The 26,241-nt window shown below is 33.9% G+C and overlaps 1 protein-coding gene across 2 annotated transcripts in view; it reads right to left on the reverse strand.

The window, feature by feature from the left end:
- LOC134527135 (cyclic AMP-responsive element-binding protein 3-like protein 4) overlaps positions 1-24,914 on the reverse strand; it is a 59,377-nt gene extending 34,463 nt beyond the window's left edge. Inside the window, exons 1-4 of one of the 2 annotated variants that reach the window (XM_063359527.1) lie at positions 24,239-24,773; positions 17,438-17,745; positions 13,981-14,272; positions 1,126-1,359 (exon numbers count right to left, since the gene is read on the reverse strand). In XM_063359527.1, coding sequence (XP_063215597.1) covers positions 1,126-1,359; positions 13,981-14,272; positions 17,438-17,518 — 607 coding nt within the window. In that variant the 5' untranslated portion in view covers positions 17,519-17,745; positions 24,239-24,773. Of the gene's footprint in view, positions 1-1,125; positions 1,360-13,980; positions 14,273-17,437; positions 17,746-24,238 lie in introns of both variants that reach the window. The other variant, XM_063359528.1, reaches the window with a different exon arrangement.
- Positions 24,915-26,241: the final 1,327 nt, after the last annotated feature.

Raw genomic sequence — 26,241 nt, forward strand, 5'->3', positions numbered from 1 at the left:
CGACCACGACCTCTCGGCACGGTGCTCAGACAATGACTGATTTTACAGCTTTCCTTTCCTATGTGCAGGCAATGTCCTGGGCTCGCTGACGAAATTTTCAGCCAATCACGGCGCATGGCAACAGAGGCTCAACGAAATGCTTACTTCTCTTTCCACGACGCAGCGATTTTGTCTCTTTCTCACACTCCCATGACCGTGACTCACACGCTATAGGCGTGGCCTCAGCCGTGGAAAAACGAAGGAGAATTACGTCAGCACGCCTTCCCACACAAAGAAGCCAGCAAAAAAATTACTTCAAAAATAAACTGATGAATTTTGAAAATAAAAACGTTAAACCCGGAGAAATATTTTTACAATAACTTCGAAAGAAAAAAAACTTTACATCTAACCTGAAATATGTCAAAATTTTATAACAAATGGTTATTACTGGATGGATGGGGAAGGCTGTAATCTGAGCTGTTACACACCCAACATTAAAAAACATGAAGGAAAATATTTTATATTTTCATACTTGGGCTTGGACTTTGGTATTGCAAAAATAAGAAAACCTACAATTTTACCTATCAAATGACAATATACTGCCACAATTGAATAGACGCATAAATTCACTTTATATCAGGAAGTTCACCAAAACCAACGAACAGAATTTCCTTACATCTCCAGGTCTCTCAATATATTTCACTAACCAAAACTGGGATATTTCCCAAGAAAACAACCAATATTTAGTGTTGGGTTACTTCCTAACTCTGCCATAGTCACAACGTACTTACGGATTCTTCAGAGTAAAAAAAAAATCACTTTGTGCATTGTTAGCATGATTTTTTTTTTACTGTGAAGAATCCGTAAGTACATTGTGACTATGGCACTCTCAGAGGTACCCCAAGGAATTCTGTCCCAAATGCCAAAAAAATACTATGTCACTCAAAAACATTTGGCATACAAGTATTGCAACAAAGACTGAACCCGATACAATGTCATGACACAGTTAACTGATTAGTGATACATTTTTTCTTTTAAATTCCTTTTTTTTTTAAATTTAAAAATACCCTTACGATTGCAGGTGTTCCTGATACAGAATAATAAAGAAGCAAGAAGTAACCAGCCAGCTGCTGCCCAGAGACTCACAAGTGAGCACAAGGCGTGGGTACGGGGGCTGGGAGCACGTCTCCTCCTCGGAGCCGCTGCTGGCAGAGCTCTGGGCCGCCTCGCCACGCACCGCCACCGCCGGCCGGCTCCTGCCGATGATCCTGATGGTGCGCAAGTCCTTGAGGTCCTTCACGCTCACCGGCAGCAGGATGGAGCGGGGGTGGCCCGTCACCGGCGTCACTCGCAGCACCGGCTCGGGCGACGACAGCACGTCTGCAAGCCCGCAACCCCTCAGCCATACCTGTGCAGGCTTTAGGCTGTGGTGCATGGTATATGCATGTCAACATTTCTCAGTCTCCACCAAAAAGTATTCAAAAATCCTTGAGAAGTCACAAAATTTCCCGATTTCAAAGGTAAAATTCCAATATTTAGGAAAATTTTTCAGTTTTAATCCCTAAAAATTACAGAAGGCTTGAAATGTCTGAAAGTGGCTTTAAGCTACGGCCACACAGAGAGCTATGCTCCCTATGTTCGTGATGTTCACTAAAAGAGTAAAACATAGCCAGCTGCATCTCAGGTATCACTGGCCACACCAAGATGTGTTCACTGTGTTCTCTATGTTAGTGACATTGATCGCCAGGTGTTTCGTTCTCGGCTATTTTCCTAAAAGATCACTGACTTGGTACATGCACAGATAAACAAAATATCTGTTTTCATGCAGAATTGTGCTGTACTTCTGTGTTTGCTTTAAATTAGTATCATGTTCACAGAAAATGCTATTGAAGTACAAAAATATCCCTGTTTAAGGAATAAATTATTGAAGAATATAGAAGGTAGGATTTGATTTCAAGGGAATGCTATCAACCTGAGTTGTATTTGGCTTTGTCCTCACGCAACTACTTCATCAAATGATGAAATTGTCCAAATTCATTTCTTTTTTAGATTAACTTCATGAAACCATTTCTTTTTTACATTAGCATACTGTGAAAGTCAGCAAAATATTATTGTTAGAATCATCACTTGAATCCCACAGCATGCATCTCTTCAACATTGCGAACTACACTATTCTGTCTGGCCACCTGGCACAGTGAACATTGTGAATGTCATGAACGTAGCATAGCTTTCTGTGTGACCTTGGCTTAAGAGTTCATAAAAAAATTTTCATTCAAGCTGCTGATCCTGGATCTTGACCTTTGGCTCTCATCAAAACTGAAATATGATGCCTGAGTGGAATTTTACACCTGAAACACTTTTTTACCCAAGAACTCAAAAAATTAATAAAAACACTTTTAAAAAAATGCTTGTGCCATCGACTTTGGTTCGAAACCATCGAGGGCAATTAAATTTGAATAAGCCAAACATATATTCATTAATTTTATTTAATAAATTATATGCAAACTTTATAATTTTTAATCTTTTAAAGAGTAATACATGGCAGGAAGACAGAGTCTATGTACATTTATACCCAATAAAAACATAACATACAAAAAAGTATGCATTTGAAATTTATTAAAAAATCCTAGTACATGTTATTATATATTTTCACATTATACATAATTATGTACAAATTAATACCTGAAATTAAATAAAGCCCCATTCAGTATGTTATAATCAATCTAGAATATACACTAAATTTATTGTCATTTAAATTTCCGAGTACTGGAAGCAACTGCATCACAAATGTACTGTCTATATAGTTTGCTGGTGCCTAAAGGGTATATGACAAGATGTATATTTTAAAACGGAATACAGTTGAATTATGTTTAATCGAGGATGCCTGATATCTACATGTATTTCAATTATTAATCTGTACTTGGCATTACTACTTCTAAGCAAATTGTATTCGTAATTAGTAATGCAGAAAATATTTTTATTTCAATCAATTTCATAGTTCAATGTTACTGATGTAAAGATACACTGCATAAAAACCTCTCAATGTTAATTCTGACACATAACGAGAGAATATAGAAATGGCGATAAAGAAATTATAATTTAAATAGCATTTATTTAACTGTGAAGAAAGAACCAATATGATAAGGAAGTGCAAAAAGAGACATATTATATAGCATGTCTCATTCTTAGATTGCAGTGTGCATGCATTTCAATGCACAATATTTGCTATCATTGGCTTTGCAGTGTGCAGATATACCCAAATAGCACAAAAGTTTTAGACAAAACTTCATAAAACAATGAAAAACTTTTAAAAAGTACAAAAAAATTTATATTTAAAAGGAAAATTTGGAATGAGAATTGTACAAATACATTTTATTGTTGTATTTCATAAAGAGCATCATCTGATAATATTCAAATCTTACTTTTAAGAAACATAACTGAAAAATGTGGTTTGGTTTCAACCATTTTTGCCATTAAAAACTTTTATATAATTTCCTGATACATGGAAAATAGCCACAAAAATGGTTCAAAAATTATTGTTTCTAATTATCGTCCAATATCTCTACTTAATGGTTTCTCCAAAAATTTTGAAAAAATTATGTCCAAATTTCTAAATTTTCATGTCAGTAACAGATTATCTAGCAGTCAACATGGCTTCAGAAGAGGAATGTCTACAGCTACTAACTTAATTACATTTCTTAATACTATATATAATGAAGTAATTAATAGGGGACAGGTAGACAGACACCTGCTATTTCGATTTGGCCAAAGCCTTTGACCCTGTTAACCACTCTTTATTACTTGGAAAGTTATCTCAGTATGGTTTATATGCAGTGTTGTTAAGTAACGAATTACATGTAATCGGATTACTTGTAACAATTACTTTTCAAGTAATTTATACTTGTAACGAATTACATTTAAAAAATGTAATTCGTACTTGTAATCGGAATACATAACATTAATTGTAATCAATACATTAAGGTAATCAATACTTTATATTTACTTGCCGTTACTTTTATTCTCGGAACGTATAATGAATACAATTAATAACAAGAAGATCATACACTTTTGTATTAGTAAAGTTTATAATTTTACGCTTCTAGTGCTACGATCGTATGCACAACATCTATGATCAAAAATGAACAGCCATAGTGACTTCCAGTGTCTCCAACATTACCATATCCTAAAATCTGCATTTTTTAAATTTTTAAAACGTTGAGCATCTTTTTAGTGTTGGTAAAGATGTTTTTGCCATCAAGAGAGGGAATCTATCTGATGAGAACTTTAAAATGCAATTGTTTTGTAAGGTCAATTCCAAAATTTAAAGAGTGTTATTTTTATTACAGCTAGCTACTTGTATGAAGTCTTTTGATGTTATTCAAGCAAGTTTGTCCTCAAATATTATTCATTTAATTAAAGATAATAAATTTAATCATTACATGAAATCCTTTTTTTAACAAAACCTATATATATGTATGTATGTAAATTAATGTAACAAAGTGTAAAATAATTGAATCGTAGGTCAGTTATAAATGGTAGCGGAAAGTAATTGTAATTTTACCTATTACTTCTATGTAAAGTAATTTTTACTTGTAATTAGTTACATTGTCACCACAGTAATTGTAATTGAGCCCAATTACTTTTTCCGAGTACTTTTAACAACACTGTTTATATGATAATTATATAAATTGGTTTTCCAGTTATTTGACCAACAGAAGTTTTTTGTATCTATAAATAATAATAATTCCTCTATTTTCAATGCTAGTTCTGGAGTTCCTCAGGGTGGCACTTCATCTCCTCTTCTTTTCAATATCTTTATCAGTAATATCACCAGCGTCTTAAATCACTGCTCCGGAGTCCTTTTTGCTGATGGTTTGAAAATTTACATAAAAATTAGTACTCCCAAGGATTGCTTATTATTACAACATGACATTAAAAAAATTATTGATTGGTGTATGCATAATTTAGTTAGACTCAATAAGGAAAAAACTAAGATAATATCCTTAACTAGGAAATATTATCCAGTTAAGTACGACTAAAATTTGTTAAACTGTCAAATTGCCAGAACTACCTTAATAAAAGATCTAGGAATCTTCCTAGATTCCAAGTTATTTTTTCATAAGCATGTTACCTATATTCTACTAACCGAAGAACTTTGGCCCTAATTAAATTCATCACTTGTTATGGAACTAATACAGATTCTATTATTTCTCTATATTTTTCTTTAATTAGTTCTAAATTAGAATATTGCTCTATTATTTGGAACATAAAGATGACTGATAGTAACCAAATTGAAAGCATTCAAAATAAAGTAATTGAATTAATTAATCTAAAGAGGTTCCCTAATCCTATATTTACACCTTTCTCTGTTGGCAGAGACCATTTGGATGCACTGTTTATTCAAAATTGCTACAACTCTAAAATTCAATGTAATTTTATCCTTGATAACTTTGGCTTGAGAGTATCTCAATTTAATAGTCACTTAAAATCCACTATGTACTAATAATAATAATAATAATAATAATAATAATAATAATAATAATAATAATAATAATAATGACATTATCTATAGAATGATTTTTAAATACAATAAATTAGGTTTGTAATTCCCGTAGGTCAATTATTTGGCATTTTAAAATCAAGTCATGCAATCTAGTATTTTATATTGTTATAAACTTAGTTAATAATTATAACAGGGATTTTTTTTTATTTATATATATACATACACATATTTTCTATCTTTTCACTTCACTTTATAAACAGTTGACGAAACAGTTCACGTCTAGATGACTTGTAATTAATTTTAAAAACTGGTATTTAGCTATAAAATTTAAATATAATTATGAACAAGTATTCATATAAATAAAATGTAATCAAATATCTATCATAAATGATATGAATCACCTTAATTCTTTAGTCAATTGTAAAATAACTTATTATTACTGCACTCACCGTGCCTGGTTCCCACGATAGCGGATAGATATCGCGTTTCATTCGGTTCGCGTCCGTCACCGTAGATAGCAGCACGGTAGGGGAATAATATTATTTCGTTTTTTTAACACGATTTAATAACAAATATGCATCCCAAATACACCAAACTTATTTATAATGTGTTACAATATTTTTTAAAACATTGTGCAAAAGATCCCGGGTGTAATTTGAATTATTATGTGTAACTGTAAAACACCATTCTTCGTTAAGACTAAAACTATGTTATTCTTTGAGGAAGTATTTTTTTTTTTAATTTTTTTTTATCTTTTGTATGATAAAATCTACCTCTGCATACTTTTATGAATAAAATTGAATCATTTTTATTGAATTATCACTAATTTGTATGGATACAAAGAAGGAGTGAAATGAAATCTACAATTTAATTGATAAATTTACTTTTATTTGCACTCATTAATTCAAATGTGTTTATTACTTCTGTAGTGTCGCGTGCACCATATTTATTTTTACAAGTACAAAAATGAAAGTATTGCAGCGGCGGGGATTCGATCCGTCAACCTTTGGATTGGTAGTCAGCGATTCTAACCACATGGCCACGAGGCCATATTTGAAACAACAGTTTCAATTCATAAAAATTTTGTTCATGGTAGGGGAATAATATTATTTCATTTTTATAACACGATTTTATAACAAATACGCATCCCAAATACACCAAACTTATTTATAATGTGTTACAATATTTTTTAAAACATTCTGCAAAAGATCCCGGGTGTAATTTGAATTATTATGTGTAACTGTAAAACACCATTGTTCGTTAAAAACGTATTTGAATATTCAACATTACTTTTAAATAACTGTACTGATTGTGCTGAAAATCGGTGGACAATCGTTAAATTACATAATATTAATAATTCAAACGACGAAAATATGATTGAAAAGTCAAATCGATGGTTGTTGCAATCGAGTGGAAGAGAGATGCCACGCATGCGTAAAATGATAATAACAGGACACATCCGTAGTGGGACAATGTGCGTTACGGGACACTTTTTTGTGCGTGCAGCCGGCGTTCATTCATTTATTAGACGTTGTCACATCAATAACGTGAATTGCGTGTGTTTTGAAGTCACACTATATTCTCTAATTTTTTCTTTCGTTTCCACGATTTTCTACACAAATAAATGAATATTACGTTTTCTACTGTGCCAGTTTTGTACCTACCTCTTCTCACAACACCGAGAACCATAACCATATCGTAACCTGCCAGACGGAGGGCTGGAAGAGCTTATTTGAAAAACTACATACTCTGTGTCTAAATTGCATTACTTATGCCTGTTTTGACCCCTGATTTTTTTTTTACTGTCTGTGAAATATCAGGGTTGATAGATAATGGAATTATACTTCAGAAATTCATGGAAAGGGGGAGAGAGAGCGAGTGCTAATGGAGACATCGCAGAATTCATCTCTCTTCTTCAGCTATACTCTTCGGGACCGTAAATCGATGCCCAGATATGGCAGTCGGACTTGGAGGTCGGCAATGGCTATGATGACAGTACAGTTGCAGCGTGCCCAGCAGCGGTATTGCCTGATTAAGCAAGAAGTCTGAGCTCTCTCTGTTCATGCTGTGAAGGTAGCCTCCTCCTCCTTTTCCGTCTACACAAGCCACTCCCGTGTATCCCTGCACTCTTAACTACTGTTTATATGCTTGCTTTCCGATCACCTTTTATGCTGCAGCGACCAACCTATTTTTTTGATAACTGCTTGCTTGTGGTTTTAACATAGCCCGTGTTATCAATATTTCCAGTCTTAAACGTTAATTGCTCCACATGAAAAATGCTAAAAAATGTGGTTAGTGCAAAGCAACAAGCTGACGAGTTTAAAAGTGAATGTGTTTATGCATCCAATGCCATTACATTAATGTGTAAATACTGAACTGCCGAGTTACGTTTGAAATAAATCAGATAAAAATTATGTTGCTAAGCACAGAACAAGTGACAAACATGTGAACGCCAAGCCAAAATACTGTAGTCGCAACAAAGTTGGACAATGACCCTCTGCACAAGTCTTCAGGACTTTAAATAAGTGTTTAAGTAAGTGTGTAATAAGATGTTATTTCACTAATGAAAACTACAGTGAAACCTCGTTAATATTATCCCGCTTATTACGAACGACTCGTTAATATTACCTATTACTATTTCCCCGTGAAATATGCCCATTAAACACAATGAAGATTTGTTTGGTTAATACAAAATTCCCGTTATTATGTATAGTGAACAATAACAATTCCCTTCCGTATAAACAAACAGTCATGTTTACCGTTTAATACGAACCAAAGATTACCACAAAGATACGGCCCCGCCTGAGTGTCCGAAGTGTGTTTTTAACTCTTATGTTTTCAAAATCACTCGTTCGTGTGTTCAATATTTTCAGCAATCACTCGCGTTTGTACAATATTCGATATATCGAACTTCACGTGGGATTGTATTTACGTTCGATTTTGTACTTCCTTTGTATACCTGAATCTGTGCCGGACCAATAAAATCAAAATATATATTACGCCTAACCCGTTTAATATTTGTGTACGTTGTAATGAAAGTTTAAGTGAATTATCTCGTGAGAATTTTATTAAACTTTAGAATTTGTACGTACACACATTAAAATGGAGGCAAAACGTAAACGCAAGGAAATTGCATTGAAGACGAAAATTAAGATAATAAATTCAGTTCGTCAGGGTGAAAAAACGAAAACAGAACTTTCTGAAGAGTTTGGTATATCAAAATCAACCTTAAGTACAATTCTAAAGCAAGCAGATAAAATAGAAGAAGCGGTCAGGAAAGGTAGTAATCAAACTAAGAAAAGGATGCGCGTCGGTAAACATTCCGAATTAGAGGCCAAACTGCTGGAGTGGTTTCATCAGATGCGCGCCGCCAGAGTTCCAATTTCCGGGCCTATTATCCAAGAAAAGGCTGATCAGCTGGCACTGCGACTCAGAATTGATGATTTCCATTGCAGCAACGGATGGCTTCAACGCTTCAAAGATAGGCATAATTTGGCCACAAAAACCATTTGTGGCGAATCTGCAGCTGTCGACCAAACAGCAACGAGTGACTGGCTTCAGTCAGTACAGACCATCGTAAGTAAATTTGCACCACATGATGTGTTTAATATGGATGAAACAGGGCTTTTTTACAATCTGTTGCCCAATAAAACTCTAACCGTAAAAGGTGAAAACTGCCATGGCGGTAAACACAGTAAAGTTCGTCTTACAGTTTTACTATGTTGTAATCAAGATGGCAGTACTAAACTTCGACCCTTGGTTATTGGCAAGTCTGCCAAGCCAATATGTTTCAAAGATGTTGCAGCAAAACCCTGCCAGTAGATTACGAGGCAAACAGTAAGGCTTGGGTCACCACAAAAATTTTGCAGTTGTGGTCGTTAAAATTGGACAGGAAAATGGCGACTCTAAATCGCAAAATTTTGTTATTGTTGGACAACTATGCTACACATACTGCTCATGGTATGAAGTTGGAAAACATTACCTTACTCTTCTTGCTACCAAATACAACAAGTGTGACACAACCACTCGACCAAGGTATAATACAGTGCTTCAAACGAAACTACAGACAGCGCTTGGTGAAATACCTTATCAGGCAGTGTGAAAAAGGAAAGACTGAGCTTCCTAGATGGTCAGTTTTGGATGCTGTCCGCAGTATAGCCATGTCGTGGGACAGCATCAGCCAAAAGACAATTGTGCATTGCTTTGCAAAAAGTGGTTTTGGCCAGCAAACTGTTGAAGAACCTGACTGTGATCAACCTTTAGAGGATTGGCAAGAGTTAAAAGAACATGTGCAAGTTGATAATGACTTCAATGAGTTTGTTCATATTGATGACAGTATGTACACCAGTGCAAGATTAACTGCAGAAGATCTTGTTGGTTCACGAGGATTACAGGAAACACCAAGGGCTGATGCTGTACAGTCACTTTGTGAGGGTGGTACAAGTCAGGATAATGATGGTGATGACGACAATGGTGAGGTAGTGCATAAACTTCCAAGCAAAAGTGACACAATCAGTGCTTTGCGTACACTGGAAAATGTACTTGCTGCAAGTGATGTGCCAATTGACTTGATTGCAGGATTTGAGAAGATATGTTCTGCTGTAAATGATATTTACAGAGATAAGTGTGTCCAGAAAAAAATTAATAATTTTTTTAAACCTATGTAAATATATCTTGCATACTTTGCATAAGAATTGCTATACACTCAACAGCAATTAACTGTACGGTAAATATTAATCATTTTTGTCAAAACTTTGGAAACATATTAAATAAGAATACATACATATGTATATGTATACTAATTATCAGTCTGTTATAGTGTATTTTATTAAAACTATTAAAATTGCTTCTAAGTTCATTTTGTTAGTGTGCATGTCAATATCTGTCTTCTATTACAATAATAATATACCACATTTTTAGTGCTCTGACATGTAGGAATTCAATATTTCTTATCGAGTTCTTATTCTACCTATTAGCTCAAGAACCTCATTAATATGAACCTCGTTATTACGACCTGAAATATTTTACTCCCCTTCAGGTTTGTATTAATGAGGTTTCACTGTATTCCCCAACTTCATCAATTTGAGATTTTCAAGGATTAAGAAGCCCTTAAAGAAGATGTGCAAGAGATTTGTAACAGAAAAGCACACAGAAATGTTGAAAGTGCTGACTTCTCTGAATATAAATAACAATGTGTTTGCATTAGCAGTCTTGCGTGCTGTTAGTAGATCTTCAAAAAATGTTGATGGTTACTTTATCACTACAAGTTAACTGTCACAAACAAAAGGCAGAACCTGAAAGAAAGCAATGTTAAAGTGTTCAATATGCTGTCTTTTGATGACTAAATTCAACACTTACAGTCAGAATTTTTATGCACTTTCATTTTAAATGTGGTAAGATAAAACAATTACAAAATAGAATTTATGTTATGTTAAAGTTTAATTTTTTTTAATGCAGTCAAATAAAAGTGTACATAAAAACAAAATAACCACACCTTTAGTTGCGAATTTTGTGAAGAAAAAAACACCACTTTTGAGAAAAAATCTCCATTTTTTCAGGTCTCAAATCATTTAATCATAAATTTTTTTTGCTGTGTTTGAATATACAATATAATAAATGGAATGTTTTGTTATTAATAGCAAGGTTGACTGGTTTAAACCATGTGATTTAAAAAAAAATTACTTTTTAATAAAAGGTCTGATTCCACATTAGTAGCAACAAATATAGCTCATTAATGTTTTTTTTTTATTTACAGGAACAAAAAATTATACACTTATCAAGAACTTATCACTTAAATTATCTGAATAAGTTGTATATTATACCCAGTTAAATACTCCTGCAAAATTAAATTAATTAGGAAATTATAGACAGAATGTAATAAAAGAGGAATAAATAAATGTATTTTAAAAAAAATTCCTATTCTGAGGAAAATCCCCGACTGTACTGTAAATCCCTATTCTGTGGGAAACACCCATTCTATGGGAAATACTCTTCCTGTTGGGAAATACCCTTTCTGTGGTTAAGTCCCAGTCAGAAGTGCATATTTGCTGGACTTCAGTTCAGTTCTTTGATGTTATAACTTTTCTGGTTCAACATGAGTAACAGAAAGCAGGATGTTATATATAGCTTTCATTTGAACATGCTGAAAACAAAAATAACTAACATAATTTAAAAAAAGCTGGTTTAAACAAAAAGAAACCAAGTTGTTTGATTTTTTTAAAAAAAAAAAAAACTTTTTTTTCTTCCAACCCTGATTATTAGTGACATTGGTCAAAATAGTTTCTCCTGTGCTTCGAAATGATAATTTTTTTTCCCTTCAGGATGCACACAACTATATATTGATATTGTCAAAAGATTCTATTTTATGGTCTTAAAATATCAAGAAATAGTAAAAATAAAAAATATTAAAACTTATTATAATAATTATTGATCATGTACAAAATAAGACCCGGGTAGTATCAGTCTGGCGATAATGAGCTGCTAGATCACAACCGAGCTGGGAACATACACTGATGCTGATCCTGCCTTTCGCTACGAACATTCAAGATAAGCACTCCACTTTTCATACTCCTACACTCTCAGAACCAGTTTCTCAACTGCCCTACTTTCTACTCTGGAGCACGCACACTTCCTGGTACCCAGGTCAATGCCCACTTTGTGCATTACATCCAACACAGAACCAATGTTTTATACTCTTTTGAGGACCAAAAAAATTTATCATAGCATCATACAGAGGTGAAAAAAGTAACACTGCAATAATCTTTGAAACCAATATCTGTGGAAAATTATTAATCTTTAACTGATAACTTAATATTCTTAAAGTGTTATATTGTATAAATAAACATATTTTACAATAATTTATACATATAACTATTATCACAATCTCCTAATATGAGGGATAGTTTACAAAATACTAATTTACAGACAAATTTATTTGCATAAATGCTTAAAATACAGAGTAATTTAGTTTAAAAAGCAAAAAAAAAAACTTCAACACTACCTATGTATCTTCCAACCTTCAATAAATAATATTAACTTACAATAAAAAGTGCCGATAAATGGTTTCATAAGCCACTCCCACATTATTGCGATGACAAGTAATCAATTAAATAGTGAGTTTTAAGTTGTCATGAAATTCATAAAATTGTTGTAGAGATATTAGTTAAATGTTGCCACAATACATACCATACATGTGTGCGTTCGAAATAGGACATTCAAGGATGTGCTGCTGACTGTCCCTGTTCTTAGTTGAACAAAATTTACCAAGCACAGACTTATACCTATTATTACTACCAACACATTATGACAAATTATTTTTTTTTTACTTTATATCTTAAGTAAATTATTTCAGAAGGATTTTAAAGCATTCCAATTAGCTGGATGGTCCATAATTACTGAAGCTGTTAATTTTCTATTGCAAACATCACAAAGATTATTAAGTTTTGAAATTAGTGTTTGAATAAAGTTATGTAGGCCTACCTAGTTTAAATAATATTATTCTACTAAACTGATTTTTAAAAACTTCCTCTAGCAATTTTACAAACGTTAATAGGAATTTCTGATTTACAACTTGAATAAAGTAGCGTCATTGACAGAAAACTGAACCGTCAGCTGTGTTACTGTGTAAAATGCCTATTCATTAGGTGGCTGTCGGCCAAACCATTAAGTCTGGCCCAAGGACTAAATACTTTTTGCTTTCAAAAATTAGTATTTTCAGGAATGAATATGAAAGTATGGTGCATATTTGTGTTAGCATGTATGTGTCTTGGTCATGTTGATGCTGGTGTTTATCTTCAAGCTAGGTAATTGCAGTACTTTTTATTTGGACTTATCAGGGAAAATACTTCATTCCTGGAAATTATGTGAAGTCTTTAATTTCTTTTATTTATTGCCTGCTCCAGTAAACCAACCCCATAGATTTTGTAATGATCTTGTATCGCATGAATAAACTGCAAGTCTCCTTGGCTGGAGCCAGGATCCCCAGGTGGGAAGAGATACTGCTATGAAGGGCAATGCTACAAAGTGAAGCATTAAATCCTACATTACTTTGCTTCTAATATTTTGTGTTTTTGAATAAGATTTTAAAAAAATTCATAATATAAACATATTTGTTTATAAACAGTTTTTTCTACTTAAAAAATCTTTTTATGCATGAAATCATGTAGTATAGTTTTTGATTAACAATTTGCATGAAGTCTGTTTTTGTATGTCGTTCACTAATTGAATAAAAAAAAGTTTCCCAACAAACCTGAAAAACTCAGGTGTATATGGTTTTGGAAAATCTTAACTTTCATAGATTTAAAAAATGATATACTAAAAATAAACTGTTTGAAGATGAAGGCTACATACAAATGGTTGATCCAAAACATTACATCAAGTTATTCCATGCTCTTTAGTATATGCTACGATTAACATAAAAATTTCCCTTTGAAATCATACAAGCCATTAAATAAGGATATGTTCTGTAGAAAACACTCAAGCTGGGCGCGACCACTCACTCATGCTGACGACGGCCTGGTCGTCCTCTATGGTGACCTCCCCGAGACTGCTATTGTCGAGCAGGTTGTACACGGAGGTGTCCAGCTCGACCGTCTCCTCCTCCTCGTCCGGCTCCAGCTGCTGGTCGCTCGACACCCCGCTGTCCGAGCACGTGCTCGGCGGGACCGAGGCATCGACCAGGTCCAGCGGGCCTGGCCCCGCCAGCAGCTCCTGCTCGCTCAGAAACGAGTGATCGTCCAGCTTCAGCAGCGAGTCCAAGAACTCGTCAGGGCTGTTCTGCCACAGGTCGCTCTGCAAACATTACAGTTGTCCGACACTACTGCCTTGAGACAATGAGAGGAAAAGCAATGTAGAAGGACAAGTGGAACAGGAATATTGAGAGAAAACCCAAGAAAAAACCAGGGTTCGATCCTGCCGAGAATCTAACTGAGTAAGGAGCATACGCCGAATTACATTTATGGGTTGGGGGGGGGGGGGGAGATAGAACTACTTTTCCTGTTGTTCACTTTCAAATTCTTTCAATTTGTTGGGGAATGAATTTTTTTTTAATTTCGTGTTGGGGAGGAAAGGGGAAGATATTCCCCAACCATGTACCCCTCTGAACCTGGATTGCTTTGGTGAGAGGCTAGTGATATGACCAGTCAACCAACTTGACTCCATAATTTATATGAATCTTCAGTACTAGTTAAAAATAAAGGCATTTAAAAACTCAATATTAAAGTAAAATAATAAATTTTAGATCTTATATGCAACCAGTCGTGCAGGATGACTACATATACATGGGACGTTCCAAAAGTAAGTTTCATCTTTTTTTTTTGAAAGAGCAGATGGAACACCAGGTGAAGCAAACCATCGCCATAAGAATCCACACCCGTTGCTAGTTCAAAGACGGAAGTAGCGTCAGCGGAGGAGGAACGACGCATGCGCAGAGCGCCGAAGAAGAGACAGTAGCAGCAGACCGGCGTGCCCGAGGTTATTTGCGTACAAATCACGATGGCAAACAGACGTGTACTGACAACGTGGTCGCCCTGTTATCCCTGCGTTGAAAGCCACACTCTCGGGACGTCACTTCCAACACAATGCTGAGATGAAGCAGGGTGTGCGACAATTCCTTGCATCGCAGGGCACCGAGTTTTAAGGAGTGGTTTCTTCAAACTGATTGCACGCTACAACAAATGTCTCAATGTCTGTGGCAAATATGTCAAAAAATAGTGCAAGGTGTACATTCATGATGCCATGGTGTAGTTTTTTGACAATAAAGTTTCTGTGTGAAAAAAATTTACAAAACTTACTTTTGGAACATCCCTCTTATTAGATGCTCTTAAAATATCAACTACTCTCGATATAATGTGATCTCCAATAAATGGTGGATCTAAAAAAATGAGTAGAACACACACTCCAATGTTAGGCGACCTCTATTGTAAGATGACAAATAAAAAGATAACTTAAATAACCCTAAATTCAAAATGACGTCAATATTAGTTAAAATTTTCCAGTGGCTAACTTACGTGCAATTATGTTTACCGATAATTTTAATATGGTATTTTGCATTTTTTTTCTTCATTTTAAATCAATATTATGTTATTTGTTTTACAATAACTTAAAATTACTAAATTTTTCCTTCCAGTATTGTATGTTTTAAAGAATTATTGTGTATTGTGAATTTAAGTTAAAATAATTTTTTTTTTTCATACTCTAAAACAAGAGGCTCTGTTCCATTGAAGAATTAAAAATTATGAATTAACCAAAAAATAATTTTTTTTCTGCATCACGATTACATCATATTTAATACTTCGTATTTTTTACTTATTTGTATTTAATACTTTGTACGTACATGGATGTAAAGCTTAATATTCGCAGCACTTTCTGCAAATGCTTGATATATCCCATAAACACTTTTGATAACTAGGGAGATCATGCAATAACTGCCGACTAGGTGTTTGAATTTTATAAGTAATGAAGTTCATATATGTAGTTGATTTAAGTTTTTGTTATTTATTACAGTGATGGTACTGACTGTACCATTAAACTTTTATTTAATTATTTAAATATATACCAACTTTTATGAACACTTTTAATTATTTTCCAGTTCTATTTCTGAACTACTTTGCTAAATGGTTTGAGGTTGACATTGTTACTCATACCCACTAGCAGTGTCTAAATTCTCCAATCCTTCAAACAGTATAAAGAGAGGAAATAAATTTTGATTCAGTTTGTAATTATGTTGTTTTTAATGGTGTTTTATAGTGGTGTTCAGTTAGTGTTATCAAGAAAATTTTTGTGATATTGTACAATTACTTTAAGACTTGACTGAATTCAAGGTTTAGTCTATATATTTGCAGCCAATGTTAGCTTATGAACAATGCCATAAAAAAGATTAATACTGGCTCCAAAATAGGTGAATTTTTTGTCTATTTTCAGTGTGAGGGTTCCTGTTTCTTCAAAAATGTATTATTCTCATGAGCTTTTCTGTAGATTACTGTTACACTTTCGCAAAGGCCAAATGATCATACAGTATCGTCGTATCACTAAAGATAAATTTTTTTGGTAAGTTGCAGTTAAAACATTTTAACAGCATAATAAGTTTTTTGAACTTCTGGTTAAGTGGGTTTTCGAATCTCACTGAATTCTTGAAAACCTAATAGTTTTAAAAAGCTATGAAATCATGGTAAATTATACGGTTGAAAAATTATATACAAAATTTTAAAAATAAGTAGCTGTAAGTAAACCTTTGCAAAATTTATCATGAAAAGGAAGTTAAAAAAAAAAGTAATTAAGAGAAATTATGTATACATATTAATTAATTTGCTTCCTGAAATATGAGAGGAGTGTAAGCAGTAAACCTTTGCAAAATTTATCATGAAAAGGAAGTTAAAAAAAAAGTAATTAAGAGAAATAATGTATATTAATTAATTTGCTTCCTGAAATATGAGAGGAGTGTAAGCAGCTGACATTTTTGCCTACTTGCAGCAGCTTAAACATGATTAGTATACCTTATTTTCAGCCATTGTATGGTTTTCAACATTTATTTCAATTAACTTTTCCATTACATTATTCTTAATTTTATTAATTTAGCAGTTTTATCTTTAGATAAATCTTAGTTTACAAATGTGTTTTTCAAAGACATCTGCTTTAGTGGCAAGTTTGAAAAAAATAAAGTTATCTTTGCCTAGAAGAGTGTTACAAATGCTTTCTGACTGAGGTTCATTTGAACCTAAATATTACTACTCCTAGGGGGCAAAAGAGATTGCGAGTAGAACAAACTTTATATGCTTCCTCTCAAGAGCTATAATAAATCTGAGACAAGCTTTCTCAAACAATTATTCAATAACTATCTAGGCAAGGGGTACATCCCAAAAAAAGCTAATAAAATTTGAAAATTAACTTTATCTTAACTTTGGCACTATTAAAATTATTTTATAAAATGGGAAAACTGTAATTGTATTATATCATTACCTGAGATGGAATTATTTTCCAGTAGCATGCCCATAGGACATGAATTTGCCATGCTGAATACTTGGAACAAGATGTTCGCATGTCATTTGACACGTGGTTGCTGTGAGTGGTTGTAAGTTGTTGGGAAGGTGGGTTATTAAATGGTTCTTCGTATTTCAGTGTTGCCAAATGTTTAGTTATATTATTAAGGTTAAATCTTCACATATGTTGAAGATTTTTGAAAACAGATATGTTGGTACACCACCTCACTTAGCACGTCTTCAGATTGCGCAATGTGAATTTTACTGCCCCAGTCTTCAATAGCACGTCTGTAAATTTCAGTCAGCATGAAATCTCGGCAGGCAAAAACAAAAAAGTCGAGCACGACGCCACTAAGTCTGTTTCTACTTCTATAAACAAAAGATGTGCTGTGGGATACAGTTAACCAAACAAAGGGGGAAGAGATGTGCGCGCAGGTTTGTCTACGCTATCGGATGTTGTACAAACATCAGCTATGGCAAGTTAAATTGTGACTATGGAGCATAAAGGACCAAATGTTTTAACGTCCACATGTATGCCGCCGTGCCGTACCATTGTCACCTGGCCACAAACTGGGCCGTGAACTCAGTCTAGCTAGTGGCAGGGAATTCACTCAAACAAAAGCAATGTCTGCCCATTCAGCTACCGGTAACTATACGTGCTTGATCACTCATTATGCATCATGTTCAAGTATTTTAGACATAACTAGAAGTATTACGGCGCAAAGATTGTCATGAAGGCCACTGTTATGTCGGTCACACTTTAGTTTTAAGCATGTCAACTGTGTGCACAATCATACGAAATAAGGACTCTTACCAAAAGTTTATATAACAGACGATTCACGTGGAAAAGGTTGTTAAATGAATGTTGCAATGAAAAAAATAATCATTGGCCTGACAGGATTTGTGTGAACCAGGTGGTGACACATGAATAAGCACTTTATTTTTAGAAAAATTAAAATTTAATCATCCGGACAGTAGTATCGGTTTCACTGTCAGTAAAGGATGGTTTGGAAAAGTACGTGACGTGAGTTGAAGGTCACACCCAGGCGGGTGAGTCAGCCAGCAGACTGATGATAAAGTACATAACCACGTAAGTATCTTCCGTTACGCTGTGTCGTATTTTTCAAAGTGCGATGGGAGGCATTTAAGATAAATTGTGTGACATTATTATAGTTGAGTGTTATTCAACGCATTTATATTACGTGAAGAATATTTTCCAACACAAATTTGGAACACATTAAATAAATTAGCCTTGCTATTTATGAAAACTAATGATTCACAATACGCGATTTCGAACACCACGAGCATTTTTAGGAACGAATTAGTCGTGCTAAGTGAGGGATAGGTGTATATATAAGCCACATATTAATGAAACCATATTTAATACGTTATGTATACGTAATTTAGCTGACCTAAGCTAACCAATGGTTCACATGATTTTATAGTATTTTTTAATGAACTAACCTAATGAACCCTAAAAACACCTTCAAATCGCTAACTGCAATAATGCTATTGGGTTAAGTAAAAAAACTGCATTTTTTTATTTTCATTTGCTTTATATGCATCTCTCTTAGATATTTATCTAGTCAATTACACAGGTCTGCGATGAAAAAGTTTTTTAAATAAATTTGTCACAAACATGTAGATGTTGGTCTGTATATAGCAAATATAAACTTTGTTTTAACGTATCACATCACTTTCTTTTTGCAAATAGATAAATACATATGTAGTTGGTTAGATCGGTAAGTTCGTTTTTTTTTTTTTTTACAAAATTGATTCCATGATCTATATTTCTATTCTATACTCTATGATGACCATCCTATAGTCTATTGTTTCTAACCTGCCTTTCCCCTGTGAGAAAAAGTATCAAAAAAAGTTTTATGTAGTCTATGACTAATCATAGTGGTATAAACTGCAAAATAAAAAAGTGTAATAAAAGTTTGTTTTACTAAATCTGTAGCTATGGCTCCTCGGATGTATTTTGCTATATTTGCAGACAATATACAATAGTTGGTAAATCTGTATTGTACGGATTAGCGCCAAAAAAAATCGTACAAATATGAAATAACTTTCATTATATGCTCTTTTACGTCCTCTTTTCAAAACTGCCTGCGGAGATTAAAAATTCCAATTACTTTTGGAGATATCGCCGTTCTTATTTTGCAATACAAGCCCTATGTATTCATTCAACAGACACCATTTTATATTTTGCCGTGTGTGCGTTAATGCCTAAATAACAGAAATTTTCCATTAGGTAAGGTTAGTTACATGATAAATACTTCAAAATAAACGGAAATTAAAAATAATATCAATTAATTTTACTTGTATAGTTTTAAGTATTTATAATGTAACTGACCTGACCTAACAAAACGGGACATTAAAAATAATAAAAATTAATTTTAATGGTTGTTTAGTTTTAAAGTATTTATAATGTAGCTGACCTGACCTAACAAACCGGGAAAAACGATGAACAGTAGGAACTCACGTAATTTTCTTTTTACATGATGTAGTCGTTCAACTACGTCGCGAAAAAAATAAATAATAATACTTGTAAACAAGCAACAATGGTGAACGCGGGAAGCCTACGATTCACTCATCCTTCTGGACATACCCGAATACTCACGTCGGCAAGCCTTCTTTCAACAGACGAGACGAGAGGCAAACGCCCGATCGTGCATCTTCGTTTTTTTTTTTTTGTTTATTGTAAATAAATATGCAACTCATGAAAACTAATGGTCAATTAGGTTGTTAGCTACATTATAAATACTTCAAAACATTGTGGATGGTTGATTTGGTTAGGATAGCTACATTAAAAATACTGTGAAATCATGTAAAAGGTTTCCTAGCGCTGGATAGCTACAAATTAAAATGTTATTTGCTAAGCAACCATAAAATGATTTTACAGTTTTTTTAATGTAGCTATACTTACCTAATATAACCAACCATCTACAATATTTTAAAGTATTTTTAATTACTTCTTGTTAATTTTAAGAAAAGAAGGCTTGCCAACGTGAGTATTCGGGTATGTCCAGAAAGATGTGTGATCGTAGGCTTCCCGCTAAACGCCGCATCAGTGCACAACATGAAAATTAAAAAATTCAATATCTCCTAAAGTATTTGGAATTTCTGATCTCCGCCGGGTTTAATGAAAAGAGGAAGTTAAAGAGCACAGAATAAAGGTATTTTCGGATTTTTAAATTTTTTTTTTAAAAAAATTGCCAAAAAATGAATATTAAAAAATTCGATATCTCCAAAAGTAATTGGAATTTTTAATCTCCGCAGGCGGTTCTGAAAAGAGGACGTAAGATAGCATATAATGAAAGTTATTTCATATTTGTACGATTTTTTTTGGCGCTAATCCGTACAATACAGATTTACCCAATAGTTAAGCAAAGATTAAAAATAACAGACTTTATAAAAAATGCTTATTACGCTTACTTCGGATCGAGGTTATGTTACCAAGAGAAACAGTGGGTTCCGCATACAGTATGCCGGCTACGTGTTTAAGTGTTAAGACGGTGGACTTACGGTAAATCAAAATCATTGTCATTCGGTATTCCTATGTTGTGGCAGGAACAAAAAAATCATACAGATGATTGTTATTTTTGTTTGACCAATGTAACAGGATATAATTCTAAAAACCGCACCAAAATTGTGTATCCTGATAATTCGTCTGTAACAAAGCCAGTTCCACATGGACCCGAATAACCCATACCAGTACCTACTAACACTAACAGCTTCGAAACACCTTTCTCACAAAACTCAGAACAAAGTGATCATCTGCAAAGCAGTGGTGAAATTTTTCACCCTACAAATGACCCTCGACCTTTAAAACAGCAAGAACTGAATGATTTGGTACGGGATCTTGGATTAACTAAGGACGCTGCAGAACTTCTGGGTTCTCGACTAAAAGAAAACAATTTATTAGATGCTGCAACTACATTTTACTGGTATCAAAGCAGAGAACAAGAATTTGTGGAGTATTTTATGAAGAGGAAAATGTAGTATTTTGCTGTGATATTGGCAGTTTAATACAAAAATTCAATATTGAATACAATACACAAGAATGGCGACTCTTTATAGATTCTTCAAAAAAAGCTTAAAGGCTGTCCTTTTGCATATCGGCAATAAATTTGCATCGATACCTGTAACTCATTCAGTTTATCTTAAAGAAACTTACGAAAACTTGAAAAATGTTTTGGAGAAAATAAAATACACTGAACACAAATGGTTAGTTTGCGGTGACTTAAAAATCATATGCATGTTTCTTGGTCAACAGCAAGGCTACACAAAATTCCCCTGTTATATTTGTGAATGGGGCAGTAGAGCAAGAAATTTACATTGGAAAAAATCTGATGGGAAAATTAGAATGGAATTGAAAGTTGGAGTAAAAAATGTCATCAATCCGAGCTTGATGGATCCCGAAAAAATATTGCTTCCACCACTTCACATCTAACTTGGTTTGATCAAACAGTTCTTAAGGCATTACCGCAAGATGGAAATACTTTCAAGTATCTTTGTTCATGTATCCCTAGCTTATCTGAAGCGAAGTTGAAAGAGGGAATATTTACGGGACCTGATATCAGGGAACTGATTAGGGATACACAATTTGAAAAAGTGATAACCTTGGAACGAAATGCCTGGCATGGCTTTAAAAATGTTGTATCTAAGTTTCTAGGCAATACAAAAGTTCCTGCGTATAAAAATATTGTCCAGGAAATGTTAAATGCCTATAAAAATTTTGGCTGTAATATGAGTCTGAAAATTAATTTTTTGAAGTCTCACATTGATTGTTTTCCAAAAAATCTAGGCGACTACAGTGAAGAACAAGGTTAACAGTTTCATCAGGACATAAAAGAGATGGAAAGAAGATATCAGGGCCGTTGGGACGTTAATATAATGGCGGACTATTGCTGAATGATACACAGAGATGAAATAAAAAATCATAAACGAAAACCAACAAAACGCAGCTTTGTTTCAAAAAGAAAACATTATTGTTTTCTTCATGTATACCTTAATGTTGTATTTTAATAGCTATAGAATCAATAAAACTTAATAAAATATTCTAAAATGATTCTCATTCATATTATTAAATTTTTGTTTTGTTATTTTTCCTATTCAAATACTATATCATTTAAATCTGATAAACGTGACGTGGTATATATCATATGAATTCCGTTTTCTATTACTTTTAAGACAATTAAAACAAATATTAACCATTTAACAAAAAAACTTTTTAAAAAAATTTTTGCTAACCTGTGTTATTGACCACAATCCTTAAATTATATGTAAACATCAATTTTTATCCTAACCTCAAATTCTCATATGGTGAAAGGTTGCATTTTACCACTCCACACCATACACCAAAAACCATTTAACCATTATACTAAATGGTAATACTCGGATATTGAGGCTTTTTAGAATGGAATATATAAAATCAGAAAACATGGTTTTCACACACTACAAAGTCCCTAAAGTTACCCTGAAGGGATGGTTTCTTAATGCCTACTGTATGTGAAAAATAACAGTTTAAAGTTTACATTACACTACCTGTGTTTTCATACTGCCGTCATTCATTGTTTACCCGCAATGTGTCTCTCTCTGTTTGGCACAACAGTTACCAACTATGGAGAATTAAAAATATGCTAATTCTTCCGTTTCATATATTGAAGTTTAGACCTGTATCCTAAAGGCTTGATCCTAAGGGCATGATCCTGCAATACATGATGCTTGCTATTTTAATTCAGTATGCTGTACTTAAAAAAAATTGCCATATAGTAATTAATTCTGATCAAAAGTCAAATAAAAAGGATTTTTTTCATACTAAAATCATAATTCTTTCTTATTTTACAATTTTTTTCATGTGCAGGATCATGCCATCATGATCAAGCCTTCAAGATCCAGGGAAAAACTGAGATACATGAAACACCAGCCATATCAACGACAGAATATATGATGACTGTAATCAAAGAATTCCTTGGAAATACTGCAAAATTCAATGTGGCAGCTACTTCAGGGCACAGCACTTATTCCTCACAGAAAACGAACGTTAACAATTCTATTCAAATTTTTGCCTTTGAATAGACTTGACCATTACATGACTCAAAATAGTAAGTAGGTACTTTAAAAGCAATGTAACAACATTTTGTAATGCAATAATTTATTCTAATAAAACAACGAACACAATATATAAGCATTAAAAATACCTTATTTTATCTGTATTACAATTGCAATACAGTTGTTACATAAATTTCATTATTAAAACATCCACATTAACTAAAGTACCTACCTAATCCAAAAATGTTTTTAAAAAACCCATACGGGTAAAAAATGCCAGCGATAGCATGAATACGTGGGTATTGTAATGTAAGCTGTAAACTATTTTTTCACAAAATAGTAGGAATTAAGAAACCTTCCTTTCAGGGTTAATTCAGAACGTTTCAAATATATGGAAAACATATTACGTTGTGCTAGTAAACAATGAATGGGGGCAGCAGAGTAAAAGAACAGGTATTGTAAGATATAAAAAAGTAATCTTTTCATACACTATTATATGGAATTACGAAACCATCCATTCTGAGTAAATTTAGGGAAAAGTAGTGTGTGAAAATCGTGTTTACCTAGTTTTTTTCTTTGCGTTCTAAAAAGCCGTAATATCCAAGTATTACCTACTGCATATTTAAAGTTGTTAAAACTTAAAATCACCGTTACAACACCGACCTAATGTTCGTCTTACAATAACTCATTCTTGCATATAGGCCAGGAATGACGGCCTACTTACATTTAACATATCCTTTTGATCCAGTTTTGCACCAGTATACAATGGATCTCGTTCAAGGAAGTTCGAACCAAATAAATCTTCCCGGTCTAACATAAAGTCCATTAAACTTGGATCATTGGACACAGACATCTTGTTCTATTTAATTCACAGCAGACCCGTTATATCAAATCAGAATGAATTTCAATAGCTCATTACATCCCGTGCACCTAAATGTACCAGATATAAAACCCTTTGCAATTTAATCCGATTTTAATACATTTTATAAATGTTTACCAAGATAAAACATTTTCTTAAGCTTTTTCAACCCCGTATGACGGGCACAATCTGTCAACTGGAAAGACAGAAATAATTGTCTGACCAGCTAAGTTGAAAACAACAAAAGCATTGATTAAATAAACACTGCGGCGTTCCCAATATTTTTTTTATCCCACCCCAATAAAACAGTCGCAATCTAAATTCACCACAACTTGACCACACCGACTTCCATTCCAACGTGGAATTAAAAAACGTCACAAGTAGAATACGTCATCAATGTTTGTACACTTGCTCATATTTGATTGGCTTTGCCTTACAAACCAATTTCCTAATTATTTTAATGTTTAACAAAACTACCAAGTTACAATTTAAAAACTATAAACAGTAATAATTACAGAACTATTATGAAATTTAAAAGTTTATAATATAACTTGAAACAATACAACTTTACGTCATTGTTACATAAAAATACAATCAAAGATTTTTAAAAAGCTTTTTAAAAATGTTTTTGGTTAATAAATATTGCTTATTACATTGGAAGAACTTAGATAAAATATGTGTATATCAGGTAACAAATTAAATTATTATTGCTCGTTGCTTCGTACCACTTTAAGTAGTTCTGGACTCAGGAGTTCAAGCTCGGTCTGTAAGCCAGCATAAAGCACAATAAAAGAACAAATAATTTATCAATCTGCAATCAAACTACAATTGTAAAGAAGATAAGCTTTTTTTTTCAATTAAATGTTAATTTATATAATAAATAATGTTGTATTGTTATTGGCAACATTTCTCACTAATGTGTAGAAATAACACCACTAACTCTGACGTCGTCCGACCGAAGGCCACCCTAAAGCCCGACCTGCAACCGCCAGTATTCACCCCGCTAACGGAACGCGCCCCTAGCCATGGCCCACCCGAGTCAGGCGAGCCACCAACAACTAAGGTAGAACCCGACCTCCCCCAAATAAACAGACTTCAATCAACCACGTTATAAAAACAAACACTAATTATTAAACTATATTACGTAGTAATTTAAAGTCGGTTGACGGAAGTGCGACGTAGGAGTGCCCGGGCACTCACGTGTGTAACTACAGCAATACGTGTGTGAGTGTTCCCCTGGCGGCCTTCTGCCTGAATCAATCAACCAGACCTTATGACATAATTATTCAAACCTTGTGTTGCGTCATTAACCCCACCAGAGCAATCTGACAAGAGACGAACAGTCGCTGGTGTGACGTAAAACATTCAAACATAATAATTCTTAAATATAATAACTTTCAATTCATAGAAGGGGCAAATGACCTTAATTCAGCCTTTATAATTAATATAAGAATTTAGCATCATTAAATATGTACTCTTATTAACTTATCAGATCAGAAATTAACGTAATGAGGTCAACCCTGGCGCGAGGGCCACCGAGCCTCGGCCGGACGCCATGACATGACGCCAGTTCAACGCGACTCGTGGACCGGGGCGGACGCACGTCCCACGGAGAGACATCATCCTTTGTCCACACCGAGTTCACTTCTGGTAAATATAGTCATTCTTCAAACCCTTTTAATAATCTCTCCGTGTGTACCCGGTCCAGCTTTTCGGTCCAGGACCTAATCCGGCCGCATAAATATCACACCCCCCCCCCCCCCCCTGCACCACACTTGGTCCGCGGGGTAGGTGCATTATCCGGTACAGGCCGACTCCCGAGGACAGAACTTTTGTTAATCTCAGTCGCTCCGGCGCTGACACTCCCC

Source organism: Bacillus rossius, chromosome 1 (assembly GCF_032445375.1).
Source record: "Bacillus rossius redtenbacheri isolate Brsri chromosome 1, Brsri_v3, whole genome shotgun sequence".
Classification (NCBI taxonomy): domain Eukaryota; kingdom Metazoa; phylum Arthropoda; class Insecta; order Phasmatodea; family Bacillidae; genus Bacillus; species Bacillus rossius.